Raw genomic sequence first — 19,548 nt, 5'->3', positions numbered from 1 at the left:
TTGTTATTGTTGTTTTCCACACTTATGCACAACTTATTATATTGGGGAGAAAAATCGAGATGTTTGAGGGAAAAATCCGACATTTATCGGACAATGATATTCGGAGGGAGTGCAATTGTTTGAGATGCATTGTCGAGACTCACGTGGCGATTTGTGAGTTTGTTAATGAAATTGATAATTTTTATAATATATTTTTTCTCATAACGTTACTCACCTCTGCTCTGGACATCTGCTTCTTAGGAACACTCATTACACAGGTAACACCTCACGACTTGATGAAGTGTTCTCTCTTGTTCACTTGTTTTTTATATTTTAGCTCGACGTTTCCACTTTATATACACTGGCGATGCAAATTTTTTTCGCTCTCTCGGTTACTGCGACAATTTTTTTGTTCTGCTTATTGGCAGAAAAGTTGCAAGAGAAAAGTGATGCTCTGGGTGTAATTGCATATTTCAATGAATGCATGATGGAAGACCGGCAAAATGCCCGCCTCTTCATGCTGATTATTCAACAAACGAGAGCACCATTAAAACTCACAGTCGGAAAATATTATAAACTCTCTCTTAAGTTGTATAAAGAGGTGAGTGCATCAACTGTATTTCCCGTGAATGACATCACTTATTCATGTATTAATTTCAAATTTATTTCACAGTTTATATTCAAGTCTTGGTCTTACCTATCAACACTCACATCTCTTCAATCATCACAGTGAATATAATATTCAATGTAAAGTGTCAATAAACGATGAAATTCACTTTGTTAAACAATAAGTTAATAATTGGAGTTAATTTAATGTTTTTTATGCACTGATCGATTGGAAATTCAAAAAAAAATCACAAGATCATTCGATCGACATTTTATGTGACGCTATACCGGGTATACTGAAAGAAACACTCGCGGCGCCATCTGTCCTGGAACTAAAATGCATAGTGCATGGGGTGGGGACAATTGCAGTCGGTATTAGAGAAAATTAAGGTGAAACCTTACCATCTCGACAATTTTTCATTCATCAAATGTCGTTCCATTTAAAGATGGCTGCTTCTCAACCGCTGGATCACTGTGTCATGTCAATTCTCACAAGTCCTTGAAAAAGTGTCTGGCACGGGTGTTGGTGATTGTGCCGCAGAGTTATTGAAACAGTGAAATCATTCGATACTGTCTTTTCAATCATTGAATAATGCACTAGGGGATTATGAATTGTCATCAGATACTGAGTGGTGCCTGCAACGCAGGTGACCGCTGCTACGCTGTCGGCTCCGTCGAGGGAATATCATTTACCGTGAGTTCCTATTGAACCCTCGATTTCACCTTTTTTTTTTACATCATTTATTATTCAATATTTCGTGGTATTTTTGATTTTGTTTATTTTTTTTCTTTGTCGATAGCTGTACGGGAGATGGAATCGAGAATTTATGTAGACAATCGAGTTCTGGTGCATTAAGTCAGCTGATTAAATGACACTTTCGTATACACTAGAGTACACTATTTATATCTAACAGTATCCACTTGTCATATGTACCCTGTGCAGGTGTGCGTTGTCTCGATGCATTATCACTGGCTATTTTTTTTTTTGCTGTGTTCTTTTTTTTGGGCTGAAAGCGGGAGAATTTTACTGGATGACATCTATTTTTAGGGAGAACTGAGGATTATCTTTGGGAAATTACAGAGTAATCGATTGTGGGACTAGATTGTGAGATAAGGGAATTTCCGACTTCTGGGCGGTTGACGAGCACTATTTTTTTTATGAACATTGTACGGATATTTTTTCTTTTCATCCCAAAGCCTGAAAAAAAAATCGTGTATTATTTATATACATATTCATCGACTGAATAAATGTTTTTGTCTACTAAGAGGATATCCGATTGATAATTAGTATTGTACACGTTTGAAGGCTGAGAATTATTCAATTGTGAAACATTTTACATTTTATTAGAATGGAATTTTTTTATGGAGATGATGTATTATTTCAGACCTTTGTTTTTTAATAAATTGGTATTGATCAAATCGAAAAATATATTTCTTACATATTGTGTGCTGAAATACGTAATGCGTTTTGTCGCGTTTTTGCGATAATCCAGAATTTGTCGTCCATTATATTTTGTATCGTTGTATCAGAACATGAAACGCGAATTGGTCGAACGAAACAGTTCCAAATGCCCTGAAATAATTTTTTAATGTCCCTCAAACTTGAGAGTAAAGTGATACATTGGGGAATGAGAGAATTCCCTTTAATTTCCCATCAATTTTCTCGACTTCTTTTCACTCGAGTAATCGATACAGCTGGAAATTGACTGACGGTCGCATTGTGTTCGATTTATCCTCTTTTTATTTCCCCTCAACAGCCCCTGAATTTTCATCCATTAATGATCCCGTATTAATAACATGAGATAATGATATCTCACAGCTACAGAAATGACTGCACGTTCGTCATTAATATTTAGGTTGACGGGGTCTTATCAATTTTCGTTGATGGTTCAACTCACGTGGAATGTTTATAACGACTAATTTATGAGTCGTTCCGAGAGAAGCATTAGGTTACATTATGTAACTCCTGCAGCAAGTGACTAATGTGTTAGTGGCGGTTATTGAAGAATGAATGAATTTTTAGGGAGTGGAAGAAAAAAATATGAAAATGAGGAAAATTTGACCTCGATTGTTGCAGGCATATGCAGCTGGCTGCAACATCGTCATTCTCGCGAGCAATTTCGAGAGAGTCCAGATAATACCTGGGGCTGTTCATAATTACATCAGAATCAGCTGTTTGGATTGTAGCACTGACACGGGCAAAATAGCTGCTGCTTATGAAAATCAAATATGTATATTCGAACCCACTCCGCTCATCCACAGCACTTGCTCACACGTGAGTGCATTCATAAATCATTATTTCCTTGAAATTACTCAAATTATTTTAAAATCCACGCAGACTATAATTGTCAGTTAAATAAGAAAATTTATTTCTCTGAAAGCAATTGGAGTACAGATGGGTTCAAACCGGAAGTCTGCAGACAGAATCCAACATCACGTCCCTTTCATGGAATCTCGAGGGAACTCGTCTGCTGACAGGTGGAGAACTCCTCCAACTCTGGCACCAGAATATCCAACCCTTTCAGGAGGAAACCAGTGAGTAAAACTTCATTAATTCCCATTGTTATCTCCCACTGAAATTGAAAATTAAAAAAAAAAAACATTGTGACAAATGATGCAGCAAAGGCGAAAAATCCGCATACAGAAGAAAGTCCAGCACCAGTGCCCGAACAAAATCCACCAGGAAACTCTTCCCAAGATCGTGAGTTCATTCCCATCGAGAATGAACGTTTAATTGAATTGTTATTGGCATGATTTACTTTTTTATTTCTTTTCTCTTAAGCTTTTCAATTAATTTTTACCAGGCATTCTTCAGGACCGCAATGCCGATTAAGGCGATTGATATTGTCTGCAATGCTTTGTGACTTTATAAAGCTCTGCCATTCTTTATTTCAATTATGGAATTTATTTACTCAATATTAATTTATTTCACGTCGCTTTTTTTAAAAAGGAAATTGTCTTCACAATTACTCGTCTAAACAGGAAGCTTCACCATCGCCCCATCATCTTCAATAATTTATTATTTATATTAATTTCTACGATCGAACCCTCATATTCCATTTGTACAAAGCATTTGTTTTCTCTGCGACGATAGAAAATAAAAATACAATTATCGATCTCATATTTTCAATAGTTCCGTGTAAATTATTGGCTTCGATGGTTATAGCTGGGGCGGTAACATTTTCCATTGGCGGCGAAGCTGAAAGCCCCGGTCCAGGGGATTCCACCTCTGCTAATGACGCTGGAGGCTGGAATTGCGTTTGGAAATGTCGAACGGCTATACCAGTTCATCTGATGAGTTTCAGTCCGGATGGCACTCTGTTCGCTACTACCGGGCTCAACGACAGACTCGTTAAAATATGGTTCGAGAATAAACAATGTGAGTATTCTCGAAAATACCGAGTAGAATAAAAAAAATTCCAACACATCCGCTCCAATGAAAATAAAAAACACGATCTAAAAAAAAAATCCTTCAGTAATTTCTGAATGGATTTAAAACGGATTGGAGTTCTCAATGGTACATAGAATTTCAGCTTACCTAGTTTTATCCTGCATAAAAGATCAAAGAGTCAACAACTCAGCATAAAGAGAAATTTATGTTCGAATTTTTTTTATCTTGAAGCTTTTTATAGCCTTGAATGAGACCCTTGAGACTGCACCACTCGAGCTCCTTGAAAGCCTTTCGAATCCCTTCAATTCCCCTCGAGAGATAATAAGTTAATGATGAATGAAATGGCGAAATATTTATAGTATTTCCAATGAGGAGCATGGATCAGACGGGTTTTGGACAGTCAATACCCAATGACAGTTATGGCTTCGTTTATGTGGCACATCCCAGAGCTGTGACTCACTTATCCTGGAGGAAAACCAGTAAATATATGCCCAAGTGAGTTTTTCGATGTTCCATCATTAAAATGGGCACTGAATAACGATTCAATCGGCACTTTCAGGGGATCAGTATCGAACATGCTAGTTACATCGTGTCGGGACAATATCTGTCGAGTGTGGGCTGAGACAATACCTCCTGAAATCGAGGGCCTCGCCAATATGAGCCAATTCGAAGGCTCGGATCGACATGGCCATCATGGAAAGCATCGCCATCACAGTATGCACAAGCATCGATTTATGCAGCGACTCAAGCACATGAAAACCTGTTTCCACATTCGACGTCATGCTAAACAACAGCAACACCAGAATGGTCACACTGCACCTACCCTTCCAACTCTACCCTCAACCTATTCGGTTCATGATTTTCATAATAATTATCAGGGTAGTGGGCACTATCCCGGAATGCATTTTCATCTTGCTGCTAGTATCAACGCGGAAACTGGTGAGTTGAATAGAAAAAAAAATATATTATTTTCCCCCATGATTATTCAAGATTATCAGAATTATAAAAATACATATTTATTTATTTTAAAAATTTTTTATCCTTTAAACAATGATAAATGACGACCGTAGTATACATTTATATAATAGATATTCCCCTGGTACCGAGTCTCGTCACCGGAGATCCTGAGAGAGAACCCAATTTCATTCTTCACTGGTTGAACAACAAGGAAATGCATTTCACGATGCAGGCTGAGAATATTCTACAGGTGAGAGGATAAAAAATCTCTCACGTCGATTTTAAATGAAAAATTTCATGTAAATTGTTGAATCTTCAGGAATTAACGAGAAAAGTAGTGGAGAAAGAGGAAAGCCTGCAGCATCACGATTCAGACCACGCTGATCATGATTCAGAGGACGAACATACACCAAGTACGTTGTAACACTTTGCACGGTTGCAGATTTTTCCCTTTTAAAATTAATCAAATTCGGTCGTGTTACAAAAAAAATGTCAATTATTCCGCAAACTCTTTAACGCTGACTATTTTTGGATAGAATATCGATAAGAGTATAGTATATTGCTCACCTAGGGAGCAAAAGTAGACGAGTCCTTCCCACGTGCAAAATTACCACCCGAGCCGAAGGCTGATTATCTGATTATCCTCCGATTATCGTCTGATTATCCTCCCGAGGGTTGCATACGATTTTTCTGCCAAAATTTCTGCGAAAGTCACGTTTCTAACCGAACGAAGTGAGGTTAGAATGCTCACTTTCGGCGCATGTAGGCAGAAAATTTAGTATTCCTAAGGCATGATTGCATGGCTAGCTAGAATTGTTATATTCATCAGGCAGCATCTTATCATGTTACGGTATGGCGCGTCCCACAGAGAAAGCTCCGAGGCATCAGCCCAACACCAGATCTGGAGTTGGACGTGGGATGAGTCAGGAAGAGCACAGCAGTGATGAACATCACACACCTCACACGGGATCATCTCATCATAGTCTACCCCACAGTGGTCACTCCCACCAAAGTTTAAGGTAGGTCCTGAAAATTAAATGACTTCCTTGAACAATCGTTGTAGATCGTTACCCGGGACAGTCTTTTTCCAACTCAACAAAAATTTCAGCAATACAACGTCCATCAACTCAATAGCCACCGACGCCACGTCGACAATAAATCACGCGCCCGACTCTCTTGATACAAAAATCGAGACCCTCCTCCGCGATTGGCATCACAACCCCGATCTTCTTTTCTCAATCCACCCAATAGACGGATCTTTTCTCATCTGGCACATCGAATGGCTGGACGAGTATCATCCTGGCTCATTTCGCCAAGCCCAGATTTCCTTTTCCACACGCATCCCCAACGCTTTTCCCCTGGGTGACGCTTCCACAATGAGTCACAACGTCTCTATGTACTCCCACAACACCGGGGGTCCGCTCTTAAGTATCCGCGAAGTGGCAAAATCCTCAACAAAACCTAGCGATCACCTCAGCAATGAAGTACCTACTCCCCTCCCAAGCCTCATCGAGCAAGATGAGGATCAGTCAACCCTGACGTCAAAAGCAGGCCAAGAACTCCTGCAAAATGTCAACAATTACATAGACCAAAAGCCAATATTACCATCTCAAAATTCAACAACAGCCGCTGAACAAGCCAAATCGACTCAAGAGACAGTTCATGATCTTCTGGCACACCCCAGTCCCATGGTATCCATGGTTTCCAAGCATTCGAATGGCACTCTCAATCTCTGGCAGCTGACCTTCGCCGACAGAACAAAATTCTCCCAAGTGCTGTCGATCGGTCACGCATGCAGGGCCTCAGGTCATCGCTTTCGAGTTAATGACATAACCTGCCATCCAGTCCTCCCACTTCTAGTCACTACTTCTCATCATAATATCCCAGAGTACAATCCGAAGTCTTCGACCTCTCAGAATTCAGAGCATTCGGATCATCAGAGCGACTCAGCTTACAGAAAAGAGATCATGTCAGCGACTGGATTCTGCAGTGAACTCATTCTCTGGCGTGTGGATGCTGTCGGTCCTTTATCCAAAAGTGGTGGAGTATCAGAGCTAGCTAGAATAAACTCCCCCGAGATATCAGCCTTCAGCAATGTTGCTTGGATACCAACACTCCTCCCCTCAACGACTCTCGGTAATTTATCAAATTCACCGAGCGCTTGTTTCGTCGCTAGTGATGGCCAATGCCTTCGGGTATATCAAGCAGTTATCGATGCGAGAACTTTACTCGCCGAAATATCGATATCGGAGAGAAGAAGTAGAATGATGGACTCGATGGCGAGTTTATCGACAGACATATCCTCGGACGATGGAATTCGGCATTCATTGCACGATCGAATTAAAATCGTATCCCAACAATCGACTGCTCGGCCTGGCTGTATCATTCAGCTTGATGCTATATCAGATGCCACTCACGACTGGCAGAACACGCAGTTCCTTCATGTTTTTCAAGAGCAATTGATAACTGGAGAGAGAAATGATGAGAAACAAACGGGTATCGATACATCAGCTAAAGATTTGGGTCTAATGGAATCAACACTGGATGCAATGGTAGATCTCCAGCAGTCTGCCATCTTCGAGGAGCCATTCTACATTGTTGTTCTCGAGAGAACAACAAAAGGGACGACAGTTCACATGTGGAGATTAGTAATAGCCTCTCAACCAGAGACAACAGATCTTACAGGATCAATGATGTACGTTCCAGATTCTCATCTGGTGCAGGATGAGGATGAGGAAGGTACACCTGGTAGACACTCAGATGGAAGGAGATCGAGACGACAAAGTCAAACTGGTGGACGAAGTAGAAGATCATCACAAGTTGATTATGATTCATCTTTTATTCCTCGCAGGCACCACAACAGTCACGTTTTAATTACAACTACCAAAGTTTGTACCCAAGAGTTGGGGCTGCCTGATGGTGTTGAAGTTGTTCATGCTGCACCAGCTGCTGGCCATCTGAGCAGTTCATCGATCTATCCCGCATGCTTTGCGCCATACATCGTTGTGACTGCTTGCAGTGACAGTACAGTACGTTTTTGGAAGTGCAAAGTGACAAAAAGCGATGATGATCAGCTTCAATATGAATGGAGGGAGTGGGAGATGATCAGAAAAGATCAGGAGTCGACTATCGATATATCTGGTCAGCCTTTGAATATCAGTGCGGCTTACAGTGGAAGGATAGCTTGTGCTTATAAATATGGAAAGTCCTTTACGAGACCTGGAAAAAATGATCCTGACTCGAGATACGTTAATCTCTGCGTAGCTATCTACGAGTGTGAGAGCACTGGGGGAAGTGAGTGGATTCTTGAGGACACCATTCATCTTAAAAATATTCACTTGCCAAGAATTCAGGTTGATCAGCACTTAGATCTGAGTTATTTGTACGACAGTAGATATCTCCAGAAGAAGCAGAGATTGACTCAGGTTCTGCAGACACTATCTCATGAGGACATCCGGTCACCGCGTAATGGAGAGAATGGTGAGACTAAAACTAATGCTGGTCTTTTAGCAGTTCCATCGTTCAGTACACTCCAATCACTCAGAAAATCAATAATTGAGAATGGAAACACTTGTCCATTGACCCAGAAACATCTAGTTCAACTTGATTGGGTGTCCAAGGAGGATGGCTCTCATATTTTGACCGTTGGTGTTGGGTCGAAGATCATGCTGTTTACTCCAGTATGTTCTGATTTGGCTCAAGCCAATATGAAAGCTATGAAAGAGTCACAAAGTACCAATCGTCCAATTTTGAGAAAAATGTCGTCATTGGCGCAGCCTCAATTTGTCGATGAAATTCGATGGATGAAGCTCAGAAAAATTAGATTGACAACAGCAGACGGTCTTCCACCACTTCCCATGCAAATATCTTGGGTGAGAGATGGTATTCTTGTAGTTGGAATGGACTCGGAAATGCATGTGTATTCGCAGTGGAAGCCGAATCCGAAAAACGAGTGTTTTCACTCGAATCTGCAACACCAGGAGTCCGACGAATTTCAGGCAAGTAGAAATCTTCGGGATGAGGACTTGCGGACCCTCGCCCAGGAGACGTCTCAGAGGAGATTAGCCAATGTTTCCTCGATGCCACATCTTTCTAGAGTGAGCAGTATAAATCTAACAATGCTGGATGCTAAGAAGAAACGAGGGATGCAGAATGACAGTGTCAGCTTTGATTATATGCCGGATTATGGCCTCTTCGAGGCGTCTCGTATTGCCTGTCCAGTACTCCCTCAGTATCATCCTAAACAATTAATGGAGCTCCTGAATTCGGGTAAAATTCGATGGGTTAAAGCAATCCTTGCTCATCTAGTCAGATGCATTACGAGTTCGTGTTCTGTCCGAGCTGACGATGAAAATCTAATGAAGCAACGAAGTGGCTGGACTAGATCTAGAACGATGTCGGTGAGCTATACTGGGACAACTTCACCGTTGGAACCAAGAGGCTCCACCACACAAATACCTGAAGAACTCACTCTGGATTACGCGGAAATCACGTCAATCTCACCTCTTCCATTGTGGACACTCCTCATTGCAGATAAAGAGACGAGTGCGGCGCAAATTCAGAATGAGGACAAACAAGATTATAATGAGCTATTCGATGGTCACATGGATGAGGGTGAGTCCCTCGATGACATGCTGGATGACAATTATGAGGGCTCTCGTCAGAAGGATAGAAGATCATCTGTGCCGGAACGTCAGGGAATTTCGCACTTTGGCCCTCGACAGGGACGACTTTTATCTCGATTACTAACTCACACTCATTTACCCGGGCTATCCTCTCTCGATCAAATGCATCTTCTCGCTCTTGCCGATACAGTCTCCACTTGCAACGTAGACTTCGCCGAGCGATTTGCCATCGATGCAGCCAAAACAGCAATAGCTAAAGAGAATCTCACGGGGATTCCCGATGGTGAAACCGTATCCACTGATTCACTCGACGACTGTGGCTTGCGATTCTTACTAGCTATGAAGCATTATAATTATCTCATCAAGTGTCTACCACTAGCCCAACGTGCACAATTCCAGAAACAAGGGGTTTCCACAAATAATTTAGTCTGGGCTTTTCACTCGGAATCTGAAGAGGAACTCCTGGCTCTCATTCCCTCCTACGCAAAAGCCCAACCGAAGTGGTCAATTCTTAAGGAATTAGGTGTCGGTTGGTGGATTAGAAATAATACAGTTCTGAAAACGTGCATTGAGAAAATCGCCAAGTCGGCTTTTCAACAAAATCAAGATCCACTGGACGCGGCCATTTATTACCTAGCCATGAAGAAGAAGAACATTGTATGGGGACTCTTTAGGAACAAACGGGACGAGAGAATGACTGCGTTCTTCTCTAATAATTTTTCAGAAGATCGTTGGCGTAAGGCAGCACTCAAAAATGCTTATGCCCTGCTTGGAAAACAGCGATTCGCGCATGCCGCGGCTTTCTTCCTTTTGGCTGGAGCTCTGCGTGACGCTATCGATATCTGCCTTCACAAACTCAATGATATTCAATTAGCTATGATTATAGCAAGACTGTACGAGGATGACATGACGTCTCCGAATTTTAAGCGACTGCTCTGGGAGGAGATCCTGGGGTGTAATGAGAACGGAGAAAATCCTGACATCAATGCTGCACATCCTGATCCCTTCTTGAGGAGCATGGCCCTGTGGCTTTTGAAGGACTACGCTGGGTCACTAAATACCCTCCTACTGACGAATGTCGGGAGTCTTCATCCCCAGTATAATGACGAGTCTGAGAAGCCCGAGGGAGCGACAGCCAATCCAAATGTATTTAACTTCTATGTTTATCTGAGGACTCATCCCCTTTTGATAAGACAGTACATAGCGTCTACTGCGCAGGACAAAAAGAAAGGAACTTCAGTGATGTTGTCAGGATTTAGTTATGGGACTGAGGGGAAGGGACAGCCCGATAAGCAATTGCTTTTGGAGGATAGTATCACTCCTTTGGAGAGACAGCTGTATTTCACAACTGCTCATGCACATTTCAAGGCTGGCTGTCCAGCTCTGGCCCTCGAAGTGCTTTCCAAACTTCCGAACAAAGTTATGGATGCCAATGGAGAAGAGACCCCCAGTCTTTTGAATAGTCCGTTGAAGTCCAGGGCGCAGGATGTCCAGATTGATACGGGAATCATTAGCTGGGATATGGGGGATACTCGGAAGGGTGATTCAGGGATGGACTGGGGTGCGTCGGCCATGGATTGGTCACAGCCTGTCAAGAAGGAGGAGGAAGAGCTGAAGCTCGATTGGGGTGATGATGATGAACCTGCGGAGGAGATTGACTCACCGCCGATGAGCATGAAGATGGATAAGAAGGATGTTAAGGTCGAGGAGAAGGAGGACGAAGGGATCAAGTCGGTACCGCAGCTGGATATTATGGCACAGCAGCTGAAATTTGTGGCTTGTTTGAAAATTCTTATGGAGGAGCTGTCAACTCTGGCCACTGGGTTTGAGGTGGACGGAGGTCAGCTGAGATATCAACTCTACGTCTGGCTTGAGAGGGAGGTTGATGCTCTTAGGCAGCTGTGCAGTTACAGTGTTAATTCCGATGGAGATGTCACCAATGTCATTGAATGTAAGTTTATCATTATTTTTAAAAATTTTCTTAATGATGCTAATCGAGATTTGACGGTTACTTATAAAGCTTTCGTTATTTGGCATTAACTGGTCTCGATGTTTTCACCGAAACGGGTGGAAATGTTTGATTTCGTCCTGTGCTGTGTTTTTCTGTGTTACGATGTTTTTTTTTTTTCGATGTGCATTTCCAGACGAAGGTGGTATGGTTGACGACGTTGCACCGTACAGACCTGGTGAGCAGCCCACGTTGCATGAGATTTTAGTCGCTGAAAAGCTAGATTTTGAAGCTAAAGTGCAGAGAGCCGCAAGACGGAAAAAGTGGCTCAAAGGTAACTAACAAATATATATAACACGTGGACGCCGTGGTTTTTTCATTTGTGTAAATATAAAAGTGAAAGATGTGCTGAAAATTGAATTTCAAAGAGGAAAAAAAATTATCAATAACCAATTGCCCAATTTTGCATTGTCTCATAGCAAACGAGACACTTCTCCGTACTCTGCTCTCCTACTGCTCCCTGCACGGGGCCTCAGGTGGCGGTCTAGCCTCCGTCCGTATGGAGCTCGTTCTTCTTCTCCAAGAGCTCCAACAAGAGAAAACTCAGCAACAACTCCTCTCTCCTCTTCCCTTCCCCACCACTCTTCCCCTCCTGTCAGCTAGCGTGGCGTGCAACAAAACAGTGGTAGCAGATCCAGTTAGACATCTGCAGTCCCTGGCCCACGATATGCTGCAAACCCTCGTAGAATTGCGCTCACCACCAACACCCAATCGGAACACCCACTACTGCGAAGTATTCATAATGCGAGACCTGGCAGTAGCTCTAAGCGCATGCATTTACCAGTCCTTGTGTGACTCTGACACTTTCGTGATGAAACATCACCAACCGGACAGTTTTCCCGCAGTAGCTGAGGTTGAGGCATTCTCAGGTGGTCATTTAGTCGCCTCGAATCGTTACAGTCGTCGTTACTCGACGGACGAGGGAGTCATAATAACAACTCTACCAGCAAAATGGCCAGGTGTAACGAATCTCCGAGCCCTCCTAGCTAGGGAAAAAGATGAAGATACACCGAAGCTCAATATACTTCTCTGCGAGGCCTTTGTCGCCACATTCATGAGCCTCTTTGTCTATGCTCTCTCGAGCTGTGACAGCCACATACTTTATCGTCTAGTTGGTCATAGATTTGACAATAATACATGGGCCACTCTCTTTGGTGGTGGTGTTAAAAAATTAGTGAGAATAGCTAGCACATCGAATAGACCGTCTAACATTGTGGTAGAGCGTGCTGACAGTTTCTCGGGTGATCTGCAAGCAGCGGCTGGTGGTGTTTGGAATACTATGACATCGTTGACCAAACAGCGAGTCAAGTTGAATATGAAATTGTTGGGACAATTTACTGGACAACAGCCGAATATAAAGGAGGATAAACCGACCTATCGAGAGCAATTTGTTTCGCCTCAGATGAGCATGATCTCGTATTTTCTCATGAAACCCAGAATTGAGAGTGAATATGCTGATGAAATTGATTATGATTCATCGGATTCAGCTGTTTCCGATTTGGGTTCATCCGATGACGAAGAGGATGTTTTTGATACTAATGTGAAACCAAAGAACAAACCAAAGGATAACACAGAGCACTCAAATCCAACGTCTTACAGCTGGTGTATTATGAGATTAGCTATTGTTAAGATACTTCAGCAGCAGCTTCAGGATTTCTTGACTGTCGCTGGAATTGAGATGCAGGAATTGCCAGTGAGTAGTCCCTTGATTCATGGAACACTGGGAATAGCTGCACAGTGGCAGGAGACACTGAGGGAGGAATTGGAATCAAAAGGACCACCGCCTGTTCACTTTATCTCCGGATGTGCGCCAGATCCTGCACCAACCCCTGGTAAACCAGCAATTCACAAGTACAGATCGTTGTTAGAAAAGGAAAATACACCATTTAACACGAGACTGGCATCAGCTGCTCCTGCCAACAGACTCTGGTCGTATTTGGTGAGGCAGGAGACTGTTCAGGATATATTCATTCGTGCGGTCTTTGGAAAGAGGCGATCGTTGTCCGCTGTTCTCGAGAGTCAGACCAATGTCGATGGAAATACCAGGGGAGAGGATAAAGGAAGTGATTCTGGAACGACTAGTCTTCCTGAACCAGTCAGAATAATTCATAAAGAACAGGATAGTATTAGTGCCTTCTGTCTTAATCAGGTTAATCCTGGGTTGATGGCTCTTGCTACGCCGAGGGAAGTTCAGGAAATGGATATATCTCTGCTGCTGGAGTTACCTAGCTGGTTAGAGGATGAGTGCGAGTTTGATATTATCAATTTGAATAAACAGGTCGATCCGGAACCTGTCCCACCCACCAGTTTTCTAGTCATACAAGTAAGCAATTTTTAATTCACCATTTGTCCACTCTCCGATACTTCTCTTAATAGAAAAACTAAAGTATTTCATTGGGATTTATCGTAGACGGCAGCTGATAGGCCACTATTAGCCCAGAGTCCTCAATCTAATAGCCCTCAACCCCAATCAGGAATAGCCAGTCAAAGTGGACGTGGCGCAAGTGTCGTAAGTCATTCAATTTATTTTTTAATTATTGTAATCATAATCACTGTCTTACAACATGAATATAAGAAATATATCCGTCACTACTCACGACTTTTGCGACTCATGACCCAACGCTTTACACGATGTGAAGAAACTTTACGTGAAAATATTCTCAAAGTTGTGGTGGATGAAGGCAAAATCGAATTTAATAGTATAAATTTATCAGAATTTAACTGTACTTCCAATGCTCTATATTTATCGATGAAAACCCCGTAGGAGTAACACTACAATTATACATAATAACTGTAATCCATAGTGGCTTAAAGTTTCTGTTTAGACCTATCACACAATATCTATCTATTCATTTGAATCGACAATGGGCACCTCGCAGTGACGTTATCTGTCTTAATCATTAACAGCACTAATTACACGAATTAAAATGTGATATTACACGGAAAAAAATGAAATGTATGATTTGTCCATTTAAATCCATTGATTCCAGAATATCCACTGAAGAAACGAAACTCACAATATTCCCAACGGAGTTGCGTACATTTTATTTTTTTTCAGTGCTCCCCTCAATAATCTTTCTCTCTCTCTCTTTCTCTCTTTCTCTACTGACTTCCTTTTTATTTAACGTTCTTCAACCGAAAATATCACGTGTCAATATCGCAACGGGTACGAGATTAATGAAGAGAAAAGAACCTGTATATTAAAAAAACCAATTTTATATTGATTTATCTCTGACTAGTTGCATGAACCTATCGAAGAATTCTCATTCTCCGGGGTACATTAATCTTTTCTTTTCCATTGATTATCGGTTCATCATTATGGAGAAAATTAATCTTGTCGAATTGTGAGGAGTTTTAGGGAGGGATACACTGTTAGAAATGAACATTGATATTTCGTTTGTCAACGAAAGAAATCACGATAGAAATTTCTAACAGCGTCGATATTTTTTTTTCAATTTTTTTTTTATTATTACTTTAAATATATGTGTTTGGGGGTAACGCACAAGTGGTGACGGAGACAATGTTGCTTGTTCAATGCTTGCCTAACATCCATAACTTGGTCTGCGTCACTGACCTGATGGCTCACGCGCTCGTACAGATGAAGGGGATGCCCGCTTTCCCTGGCTCCCACGACCTGCGCTTCTGTCAGTTTGTTGCTGATAGGAGTAAACACTTGTTGAAGCCGGTGAGACTAACATTCTAACGACAAAAAAAATAAATAAAAAAAACCACGAAAATCAAAGAAACTCAATATTTTTCATAATCATTGATTATTCATTATTCTTTTTTTTATTAATCCTGATCAAGATGAAGAGTCAGTCATTCGATTAATTGAATCTGAACTGTTCTGGTAAAACTCAAAATATTCGCAGAGAAATATATTAATTATTGAATCGATTTCCTTGTTTTGTTATTGAAATTGAATTGATGGTTCAGGATCAATTATTCAGGCATGTTTTTTATTGTCAATTTTTTGTGAAGTTTTGATCGAAATAGAAGGAATTCAAGTAAATTTTATACCGCTACACATTCACATGTACAGTTTATTATTAGAGTGCGATCGCTTGATTATTGTTGATTTCTGCATTTTTGTAAAATCATCCTTGTGCATGATTGGACGGTTTTATTATTTATGTGACACTGTTTGATTTTGCATCTTCTATGGGTTCGTTTGCTAGATAAAGAGTCACTCAGCTATCATAATATTTCCATGGATAAGTGTCTCGTGCTCGATGGGTCTCTTGAATTTTCGATAACAAAATATTTTTATCATTAAGCATGAGCTCAATGAGCGATCATTAATCACGAATTTTATTCGACATTCGTTTAATTCACAAGTGAATTTTGTCTTTGATCGACTTACCTGTTACATTCCCGTTTTTTCTAAGTTCAACATTATAAATGTTTAGCGTTTCAAATTCAATTGAAAATTGTGATTGATAATAATGAAGTGATTTTTTTAATTTCTTTGATCAGATACTGAAACATAAAATCGATGGTATTAGGAGGGTATCTGCACACCCACTTCTACCTTTGTGTAAGTTATTGCAATATTTACTCTTATAGAATTATTGCCAGCAATGAATCAATATGAACTCAATAAAATTTGAATGGATGGTGTGAATCTTGTAGACTTAACGGGATCTCAAGATGGTTCAGTCTCTCTGTGGGAATGGGGCCACCAAACAGCAGTGGCAACTCCTCGTCCACCAGGAACTTTTGCAAAAGTTACTCGTGTTCGTTTTGCTCAGCATGGAAATAAATTTGGTGTTGCTGATTCAGATGGTCATCTATCCCTCTTCCAAGTTGCTTGCAGAGAGGGAACAGCCAGGCCCTTCTTCAATTACCAATGCCACAGCAAAGTCACAGCGGACTTTGTGTTTCTCGGGGCATGCAGTCTCGTTGCAACAGCTGGTCACGGTTCCGAGGGTCGAAATGTCGCACTCTGGGACACACTCCTGCCCCAGAATAAATCTCTCGTTCAGGGATTCACCTGTCACGATCAGGGAGCAAGCTCAGTTATTCTGGCTCCCCAGCACCAATTGTTGATCAGTGGAGGAAAAAAGGGAGATGTCAATATTTTCGATGTGAGACAGAGACAGCAGAGGCACAGGTTCCAGGCCCACGAGTCAGCCATAAAGTGCTTGGCCCTCGATCCCCATGAGGAGTTCTTCGTCAGCGGAGCTGGGGATGGTGATATCAAGGTGTGGGGTCTCACTGTTCATTCCCTATTGTATTCCTTCCCTGCGGAGCATCCCAGGTCAAGTTTCTTCAAAAATATCGGTCAAGTAAGCATTTTAAAAAAATTCTATTCAGCATAAAGTATTATTTTAATTAATGAACTTAGGCAAAAGACTGATTTGAAAAATAATAAATTTTAGGGTGTAACGCAATTACATGTAGACTCGGCCGGTAGATTATTTTCTTGCGGTGCTGATGGGTCGATGAAGGTACGTCAGTTACCGGAACGGGACTGTATAGTTCACACCCTCTACTAGCATCACGAGAATCCGAAAAAGGAATCGAACCCCCCAGAATAATTCTCCTATTCTAGTAAGTAATCGAAACGCTACCAAAACCACGCTGTAACGATGAGCAATGGCTACACTCACCAGAAGAATGTACTCGCCTCAAACCTCACGTTCAATTCCGATTTTATAATTTTTCAGAATCTTTAATAAGGCTATTTCTTCCTTCAATTGAATCCAAACGTCACTGCCAACATGTTCCCTCGTCGAGTCGACGGATAACTCACACTATGCACATGAATAAATTGATTATTATTTATTAAGAGTACATTCCTTCTAATTAGTTACGAGTGTCACCATTGCCTTTAGACATAATAAACGCTACTCGCTAGCTTCTTAGAAGCGATAAAAAAAAGCTGAACAATATTTCAGTGATAACTTACAGGCGAATTTATCTTTCCAAACTATACAATTCAGTAATTGAGTGATTAAAAAACATCACTACTGAATGATTTTTTCATTCAACATTCTTCTTAGAAGAATATTATTTTTTCAAGTATACAAACCAATAGAGTAATTAATACCTCATCGCTGTGAAGAAATAAGACAAAAAAAGAATTATTTTTCCTCAAACTTTTAAGCGCATTTGAGCTAAATCGAATGGCCTATTTTCTCAATCTCTCCATTGAATCTTTATCTTAGAAATTTAGCTTTCTACTCCTCTATATTTTGATTTTCTCCATATATTTCTATTCTGGATAAATAATATATGTCAACGTTAACTCGTTTTCGTATTAAAATCAATTCGTATAAATAAACGTACAAAATTATATTGAAATACGATAATAATGTGTGTTGAATCGTATATTCACGTGCGAAATCAGTTGACGTTTCTGAAAATAAACGTAACAGATGTCGACTATATTAGCTTTCTTATCAGCGAGAATACAACAATTAATGAATCTAAATAAATTATATTTATCATACAAATCTCGATGAAAGTTGCGACAAACGTCTGTCCGTTCACAAGCTTCGAACGAATGAATAATATACATTGTACCACCGAGAGGTCCTTTATATGTGCACATATGAATCACAAATACTGACTGCAATATTTTAAATTTATAAAGAGAGAACAACATTTTTCCTCCTTTTTTATCGGTTTATTCTCTGCCATGCTCAATCAGAAAAAAAGTCTTTTAATATTGACGAAAATTATTAGCCATTTTTTATGCAAATCGATTATTGCGCCATTTAAATACGACCGAATGGTTAATTCGGTGGTGTCTCTGCAGCCAACAATTTTCAGTTACTGAATCTCCCCTAGACCTCAACCCAAAATTAATCAGAGTATAAATTAAAAAAAAAATAGTGAATAGATGGATTTTCAGTATCTCAAAATTGAGAAGACATCCCTGAATTATTTATTTGCTTGCTTGTGCAATCATCACATTAATTTATACCGCAGTTCGCTATTGTGAAAATAATTGGATAGAATTATTTTCTGTTGGAGTGGTGAAGCGGCAGTTTATCACATCTCATCATGTGAAAATTGTTTATCCTCCGGAGCAGATGTTTCAGTAAATGAATGCAGAATTTGGAGAAATTGCATCTATAATAAATCTCCCAGACATTCCAATACCTAAAATTGCATAATTACAGTAGACCCCTGTTATACAAGGCGAATTCGGACGAATCAATGAATCCGAACAGTTTCTCGATTAAAAAAAAATCCCACAATTGCTACGCTTATACCATCAATTAATAGAAGACTAATCGAAAAAAACTAAAGTCAGTAGAAAGTTAATCGGATAATACCTGTAACGCAGATTAATCTCGGGGGGATGGAATCACGTGGAAAGAGGCTTAAGCATCGACTCGTTGACGAAACAATAATTAAATGATCGATTGAGAGAGGATGAATCATTATAATATCTGCACTCAGTCTTGATCAGTGATTGATTAAGGCAATCCTATTATTCAGGTAATAAATTGTTGATGATGTTATACAAGGTTATTACATGTTAATTAATATATGTGTGTATGTATATAATATAAATATTATGTAGAGAGGAATAATTCACATAACAAAGAATAATGAAAAAAGTGCAGTATGATATAATAATAATATATTCTTAATTATTAAGATGTTAAAATGAGGGAATTAAACACAAATGGATTATGTAAAATGTTAGTAAGTAATAGTCAATTGACAGTATTGTACACATTTATTTCGGAATTTTCTTCGATTATTTTCCAATATGATAAAGTGATTTCAGTTTTTTTTTTCTGTGACTTCTCAGTGATATTATTCATTTGAATTGCCATTGAAATTTCAATTTTATTGGAGAAACATTCAACAGTGAAGACATGGAGCGAGCTTGCAGCGCGTTGTATACTTGAATACCCAATTAATCGTATGTAAATTGTAACTATTGAAAATGAGAAAAAAAAATTGAAGCAGATGATTTTTTGTCATTTATTTTCCTTTCATTCACAATCTGCAGTTCCTGG

At 40.2% G+C, this 19,548-nt stretch overlaps 1 protein-coding gene across 8 annotated transcripts; it reads left to right on the top strand.

Annotated features, from left to right (window-relative positions):
• The first annotated feature begins 1,024 nt into the window (after nt 1-1,024).
• Nucleotides 1,025-19,499, top strand: Rbcn-3A (Rabconnectin-3A). 8 transcript variants are annotated; one of them, XR_892563.1, is made up of 19 exons: nt 1,025-1,279; nt 2,663-2,860; nt 2,967-3,120; nt 3,206-3,286; nt 3,752-3,964; nt 4,336-4,471; nt 4,536-4,915; nt 5,065-5,183; nt 5,253-5,346; nt 5,763-5,952; nt 6,042-11,509; nt 11,703-11,840; nt 11,986-13,889; nt 13,977-14,075; nt 15,165-15,251; nt 16,043-16,103; nt 16,199-16,854; nt 16,948-17,119; nt 18,864-19,499. XR_892563.1 is itself a non-coding variant. In XM_011311545.1 (18 exons), exons 1-18 carry the CDS (start codon nt 1,193-1,195, stop codon nt 17,062-17,064), a joined length of 10,143 nt encoding a protein of 3,380 aa, XP_011309847.1. In that variant the 5' UTR covers nt 1,025-1,192; the 3' UTR covers nt 17,065-19,499. The 8 variants fall into 8 exon arrangements, 6 of the variants coding, with proteins under 6 accessions (XP_011309847.1, XP_011309846.1, XP_011309848.1 ...); XR_892562.1 differs by having other exon boundaries at nt 17,236-19,499; XM_011311545.1 differs by having other exon boundaries at nt 5,802-5,952; nt 16,948-19,499.
• The last annotated feature ends 49 nt before the right edge of the window (nt 19,500-19,548 follow it).

This window comes from Fopius arisanus, unplaced genomic scaffold (assembly GCF_000806365.1).
Source record: "Fopius arisanus strain USDA-PBARC FA_bdor unplaced genomic scaffold, ASM80636v1 scaffold00090, whole genome shotgun sequence".
NCBI lineage: Eukaryota > Metazoa > Arthropoda > Insecta > Hymenoptera > Braconidae > Fopius > Fopius arisanus.
This window is presented reverse-complemented; position numbering and strand designations above follow the sequence as displayed.

Excerpts from the sequence above, each read along its gene's own strand:
- Rbcn-3A (XM_011311544.1), top strand. The coding sequence starts at position 1,193 with ATGAATTGTCATCAGATACTGAGTGGTGCCTGCAACGCAGGTGACCGC. Across the intron at positions 3,287-3,751 it reads AGGAAACTCTTCCCAAGATC|CTGGGGCGGTAACATTTTCC; the intron begins GTGAGTTCATTC and ends CGATGGTTATAG. Across the intron at positions 16,855-16,947 it reads TCTTCAAAAATATCGGTCAA|GGTGTAACGCAATTACATGT; the intron begins GTAAGCATTTTA and ends AATAAATTTTAG.